The sequence below is a fragment of the Diorhabda carinulata genome, chromosome X (genome assembly GCF_026250575.1).
Source record: "Diorhabda carinulata isolate Delta chromosome X, icDioCari1.1, whole genome shotgun sequence".
In the NCBI taxonomy this organism is placed as follows: domain Eukaryota; kingdom Metazoa; phylum Arthropoda; class Insecta; order Coleoptera; family Chrysomelidae; genus Diorhabda; species Diorhabda carinulata.
Window position 1 is genome coordinate 60,198,013 of NC_079472.1, and position 14,703 is coordinate 60,212,715.

The window sequence follows — 14,703 nt, forward strand, 5'->3', positions numbered from 1 at the left end:
TTGTTTTAACGTCCAATTCAAAGAATCCTGTTAAAAACGCTGACGTGCTGGTAATTTTTGAACCAATCGCAGATGTTTTAGGGGTCAGGTTGTTTTCCTGCAGTCTTCGTCTTACTGTCCGTTGACTAATATTCGCACCTCACGAAGCTGTAATTACAATTGAACGGCATTAAAAGGTGACGGTTGTTACGATCATCACGAGAGGTTGTAAATTTCATTCCTCCCGATCCAGGTCGCCTATAAAACGATCCAGTCTCTCGCGAGGTTGTATCCCATTGTCCAGCTGACCAACGTATGAAAAGTTATGGCAGGATAAAGAACAACGCTGATCGAATTTTAGCACGGTAGGAACAACTAGGAAAGAATTTTTTAGAAAATTATTTTTTTATTATTTTTAATAGGTAAAACGAAACCATAACCTAAAATAAAATATTCCAGAAACATGTTAATCCTGTGACGGTTCAGACGAAACTGCTTCTCGATTTTCATAAGCCCAAAATCCGTGAAATTCTATTATAATACTAACGAAAGTTTCCCCTTGTCCACACGCCAAGAGATCTGATAAAGTTATTTTCTCAGGATCTTTCGGCCGAACCATATCGAACAATTCATCTTTGACGTATTGAAAAGATACAGGAATTGCTCCATGGGCCTTCATCTGATCTTGTATAGCTCTGTAATATGAAAGAGTTTAATAAATGAACTAATAAACTAATGAGACTAAAAATTGGATTCACATTATAATAAGATCTTGCAGCCATCACTCACCAGACTGAAAGACTCTCTTATAGTCCAGCACTAGTCTAGAGCATACCTTTCCAGCTGTTATAGCTTGTATGGCAGCTCTGCTGTCTGAGCAGATCGAAATTTTACTGTGGCGTCGATTGTGTATCACGCGTCCGCATTCCATCACAGCGAATACCTCGGCTTGAAAGACGGTAGCATGTTCTCCAAGCGAAAAAGATTCGCTTATTTTGTGATGTCCTCCGCAACAATCAACAGCGGCCAAGTCATTCCTCCTAGAACCGTCTGTGTACCAGGTGATTGCTGCCCACCGAAATGATTGGACATCCACCTGTGGCCCAGATTTTTAGTTGCCCGCAGTTGTTTGTGTATGTTCAGCCTGTTGGCTGTTCTCATGGTTTTGAATTGTATAGCAAGATCCAGGGGTGGAAGGTCTAGTAAGACCTCAAGAGCCCTAGTTGGGGATGTAAGCACGGATCCTGTGATGCTGGGGCACGCAAGATGTTGGACTCTGTCCAGTCGCGCTTTTGTCTTCACTTTCTCCACCAAATGATGGCCCCATATGTGAGAAGAGTTTTGACCATTGAGGTATAAACCCAGTGGAGGTTCTTAGGTGAAAGACCCCTTAGTTTAAACAGAACAATTTTGTTTAGTAAGCAAATATGTAACTAACTTTATTTTTTTTGGGTTTTTGTAATTATTCACTCAATTTGTATTTGAGACTATAAAGTTCTTTCTCATAATTAAGCAGCTAAAAGTGATTAGGTGGAAGAATAACATGTATACTTATGTTAAATCTAGCCACTCCTGTTGTAAACTTTGTAAATTGTATTTTGTACACATATCAGACCAATAAAAACAATTATTTATTATTACATTGAAATAGTGAGAAATATACAACTGAAATTATTTAATTCTTACCTGAAAAAGTAATTCAAAGTAAAGGCATCGAGATATCCACAGTTCTTAATATCTAATATCCTAAACAAATATGCCAGTGCCTGCGGTTCGCTTCTATTTTCTAAGGCAAGCACCAAATCTAAATACGTTTTATAATCCATTTCGCCCGCATATGTTAGACAAGTCTGAAATACCCTATCTAAAAATGGTTCAGTAAGAGTTCCTGATCCATACCCAGATAATTCTGATTTGCTCAACATGCCGTTCTGATCTCTGTCTAAATTCAAATAATGTCCATATACTCTAAAAGCTGAAGGAGCACTAAACCAATTCTGCTCTTGCAATTCTTTACTTAAATCTTCATCTCGAAGTTCTAATAAATCATCAAGAAACGAGCAAGCTAGAATATCTAAAATTCGCACTCTGCCAGCTCTAAGCACATCGAGAAAAAATAAAAATTTTCTAACTGCTGTACAAACATAAAAACTGTGAAAGGACTTCTCTAATCCTTCTAATTGCGGAAGGGTTGGCAATAATTCTGTTATGTAGTTTTCCAATTCTGATTCTGTGAGGTAGCCTTGACCGGTACCATCATACAAAGACAATCCTATTCTTGTTTGGTCTAACCATACTTTTCTCATAACATAGTTAAATAAAGACATTGTAGAAACTCTTCCTTGAACATCACCCTGCTGTAATTTGCCAAATACCATTGATGTTAAGTAAGGTTTCACTTTAGGCCCAGCTAGACTTGCCACTTTCTGGAAATCTGTATAATTTATTAATTGTTCTTCTGGGTTACTTTGATTCTGATCTAAAAGTCCCCATAATTCTTTTAATTCATCATTGCTCAACAGTTGTAAATTCTTTCTTTTCAGTAAATTTGACCTACTTTCTTCTCGTAATTTAGATCGAAGCGGCTCATTTTCTTTAGGAATTTTATTATAAAACTTGGGAATTCCTTTTTCGATTGCAGGATCTTTTTTACACCATTCCCCTAAATATTTTGTGAAGTAATGGCTTTCGATTTGATCAGTTTCTTTTTCCGTTTCTTTAGTATCTACAAAAATGCGAGGTAAGGATTTGTTTATTTACCCTATTTACATTCACCTTCTAGTCGTTTTATTTTTTGTTTTAAAATATCTTTTAAATCCATTTTTACAATTTCTACATTAAAATTTCAAATAATGTTTGTTTACAAGCTTGTCATTGAGTACCTTTCAATTTATCTATGGCCTGTCCAAGAAAATAGACAATTATGAGATGTTCAAATATTCCAATAAAAATTTTCGTATCTTCTGAAACTTTATTAGCAATTTACTTGAGGAAACAAAGGGAGGCTTGTAATTAATATTAATATTTACTCAGGGGTCAATTTCTTCACTTCTAGTAGAGTTGGAGTGAATAAAACATGGTGCATATGTCCATTTTTTATCTTACCCACGTAATATAAAGTATTCGGTTAGGGTAGGTAATATCATTGTATAAAGAATAGGATAGTAGGTTAACCTTATGAGGATATCATTTGATGAGGTGGACGCCACCAATAGATGGCGTTGGATAGTTGGCGTCCACAGCACGTCTTTTCTTACTGTACGTCGTAGCTTGAATTACGTGTTTTCTTAGCTTTGGTTGCCAATTTACCTCAATAACAGATGGCGCCAAAATTATTTAAAATATATTCAACCCTTAAGTTATACTGTGAAGTTTCTTATTTTGGACGCCTATAGCAAAGTTGCAATTTTAGTTCATTATTGTGTTGTGTTCATTGTATTATTGTTGAGTTTCGTTGGTTGTGCATTTGGATTTTTTTTTTTATTTGAGAATCTTTGAACTTGGATATATATTTCATTTTTAAGGTAAGTGGATATTATTACAATTAATATACATCACTACTCTTTTAGTTAATATATTCAAATTATAAAAGGCGCTAGATGTATAAATGCTACAGCTTACAATTTCGAAAAAAAAACTGTATATTTAGTGAACTACTTACTAAAATGTATTTATATAACAAATAATCACTTCTTCTTTTCAATTTTTAGAAATGGCTGGAAATAAGTGTGTTTATTTCATGTAAGTGGACTAAGTAAGAGATCAGATCCTACAATTAAAATGTACAGATTTCCTGTGAATGACCCTACCAGATGTCAAAAATGGATCATACACTCGGGTAAGTTATTCTTAAGACAATTATTTTTCATAAAGTAATAAAAAATAGTGAATGTGAATAAATGACTGTTTACAAATGTTCAATACTAAACATAAGTAGGTATTTAGTTATCGTCAAACAAAAGATAATTCGTTCAATAGTTTTTTCTGATAATATGATGAGTTTATTTATATTATGGTCGCATATTATAGGAGTACAATGATTTACAACAAATTCAAAATCCATTCAATCTTATAAACTTATCAAAAGTACTTGAATCATACCTAAATTTAAACTTAGAAGCCACCTTTACAGTAAAGAATAGAACATTTTTGAAAATATTTCAAACTACATACATACAACTAACCGAATACAAAGGACTGAACTTAAATATTTCACGAAAATTGAAATAGTATTTTTTGTTATTTTTTTATGTTTATGAACTAAGCACATAATAATAAGGTAGTGTGTCTGTGTGTTTATATTTGGAAATTATCCTGTCAATGAGGCAAAAATTTCACCTGTTCAAATGTGTATGACTGTGTTTTATCACATATTATAATATGGTTATCCGTTATAATACTATATTCTATGCCATAACAGATTGACAAAATAGTAACAAATGTTTGAATGAAATAATATCAAATACTATTTTTATTTGAATACAAATTTACTATAGACATGTACCAACAAATCTTCGATACGGAACAAAATCAAAAATATTTTTCCCAGGAAAAAAGGAGAAAATGGATAAATTAAATAAATCAACTGAAAGTTAAAAAAAAACATACAAAATAGCCAGGAGTTATTTTTTCGCTTCTTCAAAATATCATCAAAATATGAATGTTTCAAAAATACATTCATGACCAAGGTTCTGAAATCGCAAATTCATATTATTTCAGTCACCAAAAGAAAGTATATATATTTTATATACCTTTGTACAAGGATCCTTCTTTCTATCTCAAATTTAAGTGATTAACAGATTAATGAAAAATCAATTGTTTCATTTGCTATTGCTACACGAACTCATTACAAAAATCTTTTTTTTATACATTGAAATTGTATAATTAGTAATAATTAGTACTGAGATTAAGTTTATTTTCGGTTCGAGATGAATACATGTTATAGCATTATTAGAAACATATTTCGAAATACGCCCTATTAAATCTATTGTAAAGATTCCTATTGAATAAAAAGTAAAATCGGTAACAATGTACTGTCGGTTCGAATTTCGAAGATAAATAAAACTTCACATTTAGTTGGGATCTTTCCAAAAAAATTTAGTTGTTGAAAATTGTGCTGTTCATTTTAGATGGCACTAAGTTACGAGTCATTTTTATGAACGCGCGTAAAAGTAACTACATGGCGTGTAAAATTGCCTCAAATGGTTTTAACATTGTCACTCTTTTACTATCCTATTGTTTATACAATGGTAATATAAAGTATCCGGTATTCTTGAGCTCTTTACTGGCCAATGTATCAGGTTCTAACCTAGGAATACCTCCAAAGCATCAGGTTCTAACCACGGAATACCTCCAACGCATCAGATTCTACTGATGTCGAAGTTCTGAGCATTGTTTTTGACAAGCTCCGGCTCAAACGTCGCAACATCATTGGTGTGGAGAAAAAAAAAGGAGAAGGTCAAATCTGTCGAGACGATTCAGGGCTTAACGACCCCTCTCCTCCACTTATGTCTTCCAACTCGTAGATACAGGTAAAACCTGTTAATAGATCAAGAACCCTGGTTCTACGCCCATCGAACAACGAGTTGGCTCAAAAAGCCGTAAAGTTGCACCCGCAGAAGGTGTTAGCTACGTGAAATCGTAGGGACGATCAAATCTGCAGCTGGTCGTCAGTGGAGCGGGACAACTCGATATCGGTATCACGGAAGGATATCATTGGGGCTATCATGCTGACTCCATCCCGCAACGGAATCTCCCTCTTAGGCTGTTTAGGAATCGTATATTAATACGTCCAAAGGCTCAAGCTAAACCGCCTGATTGGCTTTTAAAAGGAAACCGTCAAATGATAATTTCAAATGGGGCACGATGCGTCTATCAGTAGCTTAATGACCCTTGACCGCCTGCTATTCTACTTTGATCTATGAAAATGGTAAAATGGTGGAGGTTCTGAGAAAACCTTACGTTAAGAGAAACTATAGTTGATGGGTGATTTTTCACCTAGGTTATGAATGTCAATAGCTTCTATATTCAATATTCAATATTAATGTCCCGAGTGCATGTCAAATTGTCGATAATTTAATTTTCTCGAGTGCGCGAATGCGCACGAGAGGAAATTATGAGACAATTTGACATGCACGAGAGGGCATTTTGGCAGACTATTTCCTGAGAAAAATTTAATTTAAAATAAATAATAATTGTTCCTTTTCTTAAAATATAAAATTAAAACCAAATGATGTTTATTAATCCTAGACGAAAATTTGGCACTAGTGCAAATTATCGATAATTTGCACTAGTGCAGTATTATCGCTGAAATTTGATCGTTGCTAGGTAAACATAAAATATTACAGCTTTTTGGTTGGCTTAAATTTTTCGAAGGAAATAGTCAATATTAATGTCCCGAATGCATGTCAAATTGTCGATAATTTAATTTTCTCGAGTGCGCGAATGCGCACAAGAGGAAATTATGAGACAATTTGACATGCACGAGAGGGCATTTTGGCAGACTATTTCCTGAGAAAAATCTAATTTAAAATAAACAATAATTGTTCCTTTTCTTAAAATATAAAATTAAAACCAAATGATGTTTATTAATCCTAGACGAAAATTTGGCACTAGTGCAAATTATCGATAATTTGCACTAGTGCAGTATTATCGCTGAAATTTGATCGTTGCTAGGTAAACATAAAATATTACAGCTTTTTGGTTGGCTTAAATTTTTCGAAGGAAATAGTCTCCTAATATTCACCCAGCACTTCTAATTGTGAAATTATTTTTTTGTTTGTTTTTTCGTCTAGTTTTATTTTAAATTGGTTATACTCGATTATTTGCTAACCATTTCAAATGTCAGAACTCAGGAGGCTATATATCTAGCTGTTCACATTCTTACTTTTATGAGAGGAAATATTTGAATCATATGAATTTCATTTAAAAAAATTAGAATAATTCCCCACGGAGCATTTTCTCTTATTTTACCAAAGAAATATAAAATGAAAATAAGTATAAGGGGCAAAAACTAAATTGTGTGACGGTGTAACTGTCAAATCAGAAGTCGACAAAGTTGCCAACATAAATTTAAAAAACTTTACCAGTTAAAACAGGGTTTATCATAGATTCAGCCAATCAAAAACAAGTATCACATCTTGTAATTTATTTTTGAAGGTATACGTAACCATGTAAAACTCACTTTAACTGCATTCCAAAGTTGTGACAGGTGGTTAACAAAATATTAATTTGCCCTACAACCTTCAACAAAATATTTAACTTAAAAATATATTCTTTATTATATTTAGTGATATATATGGAAAAATTAATTAGCAGCATTTGTACTATGTTACAGTATTGTTTACCATATTTACATACAAGTTTGTCGTACATTTAAAGTACTTTTTACAAGGAGGTTAGGAATGTGGAAAGTAGCCCAGAAAAATACTGGAGGGCACGTAAGTAGTTAAATAGGGGATGATTTTTTTATTAATATTTTAGAATTACATTTGAAATTTAGCATTTTCTTTATGCAGACATACTTATGAATACTCTGATAAATTAGAATGTTTAAATTTGGACACATTTAAGTAGTGATCATTTCAGTTATTCCTATTACGTATTTTTATTATTTATTGTCCACAGTGTAGTTTTTTTATTAAAAAATGTTACAAAATAGTGTTAGTATATTTAGTTATTTTCCTTTGAAACACCAAATCCTATAGCTATCATATTTACTACATTATAATTAAAAGAACCATATCATAACATGTGTGCATATTTTCAATTAAACGATCCTTTCTAATTTTCAGCATGAGGTGATACATCCAGAGACATGGCAGAATTCTTGCCACTATGTGACCTACTCTTCAATGTAGTCTCCCTTGCGGCATATTTCTGTGATTTAGTTTTTGACATCCTAGTGGTATATGCCTTGTTCCAAAAAGGTATATATGTGCTTTTTTTCCAGTGCTTGGGGGCCATAATATTAAGTACATTTGTCTCACAAATTTTATCTATGCACTGGTACTTACAATGCAAATCAAGTAATGGTTGGCAAAAATTGGTTGTGATAGTATTGCATATACTACAACTAGGTGTTTTATGGCGATATGCTCGACTTCTTGTACCTGTTCATTTATCTAGTGTTAAACGTGAAGTAAGAGACTTATGTATATTGAGACTAATGCACGGCTTTTTACAAGCTGCTCCCATGTTGCTGTTACAACTCACTTTGTTACCAGGTAAGTCTACTCTTTATCGGTTTGTGAAAAATATTTGGAAATTGTTTATTTGCTTCTAGATGCATTTGTAAATTTTAATTTTAAAATTTTATTAATAAAAAAACGTATAATAGGTACATTTATCTAATTAAGACATTAAGGGCTGGGGCGGCTCCAGTATTTATTTTCGGCGGGGGCACATGGGACGAGGGATACCCTCCCCCTAGCAATTTAAGGGGGCTCTGGCAGCTGACCTTTTGGAAGAAAATTGGAAATTGTTGTGCCTGAGCAAATATATTTCAGTGAAGAATTTTTTCTTTCAGTCAGTAAATCATATATAAAGTTATAAGAGTTCAAAGAACATAGCTACTACGTTGATGTGTTAGAGATAGATGTTTGTATCATTTAGCACAAGACTTTGATATTATTTAAGTAGCATCATTAATATGGACTACAGTATAGTAAATACTTTTATCCACCTTACCTCAAAAAAATTGGAACAAGTATTGCCACTCGTTATGAAGAAACTACCAACGTCAGTGCATCAATTTTTTTAGCAATTTAGAGGATTTTAATAGTTTTTACCTTATCATTTTTATTTTCGAAATTTTCACGTTAAAAAAATATTTCCCAGATTATCGGGAGGAGCAAGTACCCCTACTACCCCTTTTGGGTTGTTTTTTATTTTTTTGACAACTGATTCCACTTGTATCTTCATGATATTATATCGATTCTCAATATTTTCTTTCCATTTTGCTACAAAAACTCTGTGTACTACCTCCCAAAATGTTTTGCAACAGTTATATTTTTGAAATCAACAATTTTTATTTCTGCCCAAACTTGCTCAATCGAATTTAGTTACCAATGATAATAATAATTTCATAAATTAATATCAATATCCTTGCTATCACTAGGATAACATGTAACTGTTTTTTTATTCAACTTTTTCTATCAATATTAAATGATCAGATAAAATCAAAATGTTGCATACTTGTCAAAAACTGATGACAATACAATAACTTCATAAATTTATATGATTATCCTTGTCAGGTATACCAGAATAGCATTTAAGGAAATCTTTGGTTGGGCATTGACTATTCAGATAACTATTTGGTTAATTATGCTGACGTATATCTATGTTCTCTGTTCGACAAACGTATGTATTAGCACTTAGCCGCATATGTTCCTGAAAGCTATTATGCTTGTTTTTTTTGTATGAAATTCTATTTATATAATGTTTTTATTCTCATATCCATATTTATATGTTGTAATAACTAACTTTCATTTTTTAATTTAGTTTAATATAGTTATTTATATTTAACATTATTTTTTTAGGTGCCGAAGGAGGACCTCAAACTGATTTAATCAAAGTGTCATCTGCTCTTTCACTTTTTTCAATATGTTGGGCACTAGCTTCATTCAGCAAACATATACAGAGCATAGATCGGCTCGTACTCACTTGGTTGGGTGTGGTATCACAACTTTTGTGGAGAGGAGGAACCGTAACGGCCCGAGTTCTTGCCCTTTCAGCTTATGCAGCCAGCTATAGTTCCTGGGTGTTCTTGGTTTTAGCACTTCATTGGGCGTGCATGTTCCTATGGCTACTTTCCCCCAGAAGTCCTTTTCATGGACAGAGGGGTAGTAAATTAGGAGTGTGTGCCTTAATTGCAGCTATTTATATTTTAGCTTACATTAATCTTCAAGACAAACCTCATAGAATAACAATGGGGATATTTTATGTCGTTATGTTATTAGAAAATTGTTTATTAGTAGGTGCATGGGTAGCAGCGATATGGTCTGTTAAACCCCTACATTGGGAACTGGTGCCCATTTTTACAGTAAGTATATGGTAGATAAATCACTTACATTTAAAAGATAAGACTAATGGCTTTAACATTTTTTACTCACGAGTGTATATTATTTTACCATTTACCCAACCTTCCGTCAGTATACCGTCGCTTAAGTTCTCAAAAAATGTATTTTGAATGTCATTCGATAGAGAATCGAAATAAGCACCTTCACACAACTGATACAAAAATCTTGAAATCGATGTTTATGAATTTAAAATATATATATGTATAATGATAAGTAGTTTTTTTTGCTCTCCTGAAAGTTGTTATTTTTGACTAAAGAACTTAAAGAGACAATATGAGTCATGGAATTGAGACATGTAATTCTTTTTGCTTCGACTGTTTTATAATACTCTTCAGCTAATTATTCTGTATGTAATTGATCTTTCCATTTTAGTCAGATCTTCCTTTACTTTAACTGGGGTCTTCGTCTTCTTACCTCCTGGATACCTACTATAGCATTGACAAAGCTATTGTATTTGTCTGCTCTCCACAAATGCTCTGGTCATTTTATATTCTGTGTTTTTATTGTTTTCAACTGTTTCTTTCATTTGAGTTTATTAATTTATTTTCATCAAGCTTAATATTGCTCTTATTATCTTTCTTTCTATTTTTTAACTCAACTTTTTCTGTGTATCTGTATTATAGTTGACATTATTTTATATTCAGATTTAATGTAATTTAAGACTTTCGTTGATCTTTTTTGTATAATTTTATAATTTATCTATTTTTCCATTCTTTTACCAACTCCTCAACCAACTAACACATTATTAGTTCCATATTTCACTGCTTAACTGTTTTTTTATTATTCAATTTGTTTCTTCGATTAAATTTTACTGCCATATTTGTTTTGAAAATGATAAACCTAAGGTATAAATTAATTCCATAATATTTTTTTAGGTATCTTTATTTGCGGCAGGTATAATATTTATGCTTGTCTATTATAAATTTTTTCATGTGAAACGCCTCATGGAAAAACCTTCTCAACCACCTGGTGTGTTCAACTGTCGTTTTAGTAATCCGTCTGCATCTGCTTTATATAGAAAAAAGAAGAAACCAACAACATTCGTACCTCCTCCTGGCTTAGGTCCTGTAAGTGTTCCATTTTGGAGGCGACCATTGCCTTCTTCGAGTGAAAATGAAGGTATGATTTTAAATAAACAGAAAATTAGACACCTGGTACAACTTAATATTTATACAGTATCATTCGTATTTATTTGATTAATTTGTATCTATGAAAAGAAGGATTCTACATCTCTTTGATTTTTTTTCTCCATGGCTGAATTTTTATTCTCTTTGGTTTGTAGACCTTCCTCTCAGTTTAAAATTATATTTTATTTTTCTGAAGAAGCATCCTAAGTTGCTCATATGGAGCTACGTTCACTGGTATATTTTCTTTTGTAATTCTTCCACGTCATTGGCCTGATAACATATCATTGGTTCTTCTTCTGCCTTATAAATTTTGAAAGTGAACTGAAAAACTTTTATTAGTTTTGGTGGTATGCTAAAAAAAAGTAACTTTAGATTCTGTTTTAGGTAGCAGCGTTGGTTCCAGAGTAAATATCCACCAGAAACTTCAAGAAAAGAAACAGAAACAATTAGCAGAATTGAAAATAATTGAAGAAGAAATCAAGCAAGGTAAATTGGTGGGTCCCGAAGGAGCAGAATTTGATGACAGACAGCCAATTCCACGAGCGAAACGTCATGTTGAACCCCAATTATTAAGTCTAGCTTCTCTGAATAATTTGGCAAATTATGGGGTATGTTTTGTGAATGCTCATTTTGAATTGAACTTACATTTTTTTGTAATTATCATTTATTGCTATTCTACTAACCGTGCGACATCAAAAACAAAATATTTTTCACTCCAAATTTTCCAACAATACACTTATATTAACGTACCAGGGTTATTCGGAAAATAAAGTTCATTTTCTTATGAAGTATTAGATTTTTTAATTAATTTTATTACATAGTTACCATCTTTGTTTAAACATTTTGTACGCCTGAGTCAAAGTCTGTAAGGTTAACCAACTGCTTCTTCCATCTCTCCAGCTGTGGCGAGGTGTAAGCCACTGAGAAACTCTGGAATAAGTGCAAATCTACGCTATTAAAGAATACAAAGAACTGCAGGTTGAAGATAGAAAGAGCAGTGGACTGGTGACTCAAAGTCCGATATTCTAAATAATGAAACCACTTGGTACACAGATGGCTCCAGTATGAATTATTTGGTCAAACCAGGCTTCTGCGGAGGTCTCATGTTTTCCCCAAGCCGAGGTATGTGCTCTAGGCTAGAGCTGGAGTGTAGGAAAATTCTACAAGAACTTGTGGGGATGGCTGCAAGATCCAGCTCGTTAGGATAGTCTGTCAACGACGAAGCACTCACTGGGATCAGTAAAGTGCAAAAAATGTATTAAACCTGTAAGGTTGTTATTTTTAATTGCATTTTGAATTTGATTGTAGTTGTATAAATTTGAATGAAACAATTAGGGAAAATGCTTAGAAATTTTACTTCAAAGTATGATTTAGAAAAGTAACCGATTTAAAAATCAATTTTAGTTAGTTAACTTATTGCTTACATAATGATAAAAAAGAAGGAACACTGTAATTCAATAGAAATAATTAAATTTCAAAGTATATTTTGTTGTTTTATATAAAGCTTACGATTGAGCTTTTATTTTAACTTGTTGACTACTATTTTGAGGCCCAGGGGCTACTAAATGATGATGATTATACTGATTGTGCTTTTATTACATTAATTATAAAACCTTGATGAATCAATGTCAATCTATTCAGTAACAAAATGTTAATTCATTCGGTAACAAATACATTTGTATGTATTAAAAAAAGTGTTTCGAATCGCCAAGCAACCAACCCACCCACTTATCATGTACTTGATCGGATAAATTTTTCTTCTGCTATTGTTAACTCTCTAGCGTTTTCTATGGTATTCATTGAAGATTTTTTTGTTATAAGGTGCTGGCGCGCAGACCTCCTCCAAGAGCACCCAGAAGCAGAACTCCTGAACTTCTTTTAGCTCCTCGCTACCTCTACTGCGAATGCACAATTCCAGAACCCGAAATAACGGAAGTGCCAGTGCCACACACATCGTCTGATTTAGAGAGCCAAGTTTCACTACCGCGCTCTTATACTCTCCCTCGAGAATTTAAATACTACAGAAGACAACGAATGGGAAGACCGATTCATCCAATTCCTTCTACTAATAGTAGTGATGGAGATGTAGATAGTGGTGATGATGAATCAGATTGCAATCCACCTCCTCCTACAGTAGTAAGGCCATTGAGGAGACATTTTAGACACGAAACTAAATTGTAGATCATCGTGTAATTTCAAAGAGGCGTAATTCGTTTAAAAAGAAGTGATATATTTTGCCCAGATTGCATGAACGAATCTGTTGTGATTGTAAACATATTTTTAGCAGCGTTTTATACGTCGACGTTCAAAAGTCACAATAACAAATTGCAGTCACATTTTATTTAGTGTTTGGTTTTGTGGCTTTTTTTCGCTTACGTACTTATTATATTTTTATTAAATTTTATATATGATAACTTTTTGATACACGTTTTATTGTATTTTGTATTATTTATTTGATTTTGTAAAGCTAATATACTTTTATAAATATATTTTATAAGAAAAAATAATAATCGTTTTTATGACATCAATATAAAATATACGAGGTTTGTCTGGAAAATAGATATAAAAGCTGAATTATAACTTTATTTTCACAATTATTCAGCTATTACATTATGATCTCCTTCAAATTACTCTTTCTGAGACAAGTTGCACTTCTACTAACGGAAGTTCTGGAAAGTATGAAAATGTGAGATTTGTATCATATAAATATTAATACAGATAAAATTTTTTCAAATATTGGACTCAAATTTTCAAGAAAAAGTTCTTGAAGGATCATTTTAATTATAAAAAAAATTAGCAGTTTACTAAATGTTGGTATAACTGAGATAAGAGAGTTTATGGAGTAATGACTCGAAGTTTGAGGTTTTCTGAACTAAGAGAAGAGTATTTGTGCAGAGGTCAAAGAAAGAACGGATGTTGGATTAATATTTAATCCCGACTGTAAAACACAACCGATGCTACTCAGTTATGATTTGAGCATGTATTGGCGGAAGGGCGACTGGAGACTGGTAAAAATTGAAGGGATATTGAAGATAGAAGGCTATACAAAAATATTAAAGGAAAATGTACGTTCTGAACTGCAGAAAATATATCAACGTTCCCAGCATTCCTCGAAGCTGTGCAGAGTATCTGAAAGAATATACTGAAAGTAATGATTTGGCCACCTCAGTCGTCCGACCTCCACGTGATTGAGTTTAGGTTAGACAAATTGGACAGGACGTCCAATTCTCATCTTTGGAATATCCTGAAAAACGAATGGAACCAAATAGACCTCAAGTTTCTATCCCACGAGTCAGTTTTCTATAATCTATTATTGTTCCACAGATTGGAGAATAAGTAAAATTTGCCCTTCAAAATAAAAATAACTCATGTATGTGTGATAATTAGTTATAAATAGATGAACCTTTATGATATTTTTGATTCGCCCTTGTATAAATGGCAATTATTCTACGAACTTTTGTATAAAGGAAAAAAACGGAAAATTTGTTATACGTTTTTTATTAAATCAAAATAACCAT

General features: G+C 32.7%; 2 protein-coding genes across 3 annotated transcripts; one reads left to right on the forward strand and one right to left on the reverse strand.

Annotated features, from left to right (window-relative positions):
• Window positions 1-365: 365 nt before the first annotated feature.
• LOC130900371 (serine/threonine-protein phosphatase 2A regulatory subunit B'' subunit gamma-like) lies at window positions 366-2,877 on the reverse strand. Its single transcript, XM_057810922.1, has 3 exons — window positions 2,755-2,877; window positions 1,666-2,704; window positions 366-674 (listed from the first exon to the last, which is right to left on the reverse strand). Exons 1-3 carry the CDS (start codon window positions 2,798-2,800, stop codon window positions 446-448), a joined length of 1,314 nt encoding a protein of 437 aa, XP_057666905.1. The 5' UTR covers window positions 2,801-2,877; the 3' UTR covers window positions 366-445.
• Window positions 2,878-3,679: 802 nt separating this feature from the next.
• On the forward strand, window positions 3,680-13,690 carry LOC130900369 (XK-related protein 7-like). Of its 2 annotated transcripts, none has more exons than XM_057810918.1 (6): window positions 3,680-3,817; window positions 7,773-8,204; window positions 9,519-10,021; window positions 10,934-11,177; window positions 11,570-11,793; window positions 13,007-13,690. In XM_057810918.1, the coding sequence occupies exons 2-6, from the start codon at window positions 7,796-7,798 to the stop codon at window positions 13,364-13,366; spliced, it is 1,740 nt and encodes a 579-aa protein (XP_057666901.1). In that variant the 5' UTR covers window positions 3,680-3,817; window positions 7,773-7,795; the 3' UTR covers window positions 13,367-13,690. The 2 variants fall into 2 exon arrangements, with proteins under 2 accessions (XP_057666901.1, XP_057666902.1); XM_057810919.1 differs by lacking the exon at window positions 3,680-3,817 and adding an exon at window positions 7,020-7,418.
• Window positions 13,691-14,703: the final 1,013 nt, after the last annotated feature.

Bases quoted from the DNA above. Each gene is read 5' to 3' on its own strand.
- LOC130900371 (XM_057810922.1), bottom strand. From the start codon at position 2,800: ATGGATTTAAAAGATATTTTAAAACAAAAAATAAAACGACTAGAAG. The intron at 2,705-2,754 runs GTGAATGTAAAT...GCATTTTTGTAG, and splicing joins AAAAATAAAACGACTAGAAG to ATACTAAAGAAACGGAAAAA. The intron at 675-1,665 runs GTAAGAATTAAA...TTCATATTACAG, and splicing joins ACTTTGAATTACTTTTTCAG to AGCTATACAAGATCAGATGA.
- LOC130900369 (XM_057810918.1), top strand. From the start codon at position 7,796: ATGGCAGAATTCTTGCCACTATGTGACCTACTCTTCAATGTAGTCTCC. The intron at 11,178-11,569 runs GTATGATTTTAA...ATTCTGTTTTAG, and splicing joins TTCTTCGAGTGAAAATGAAG to GTAGCAGCGTTGGTTCCAGA. The intron at 11,794-13,006 runs GTATGTTTTGTG...TTTTGTTATAAG, and splicing joins ATAATTTGGCAAATTATGGG to GTGCTGGCGCGCAGACCTCC.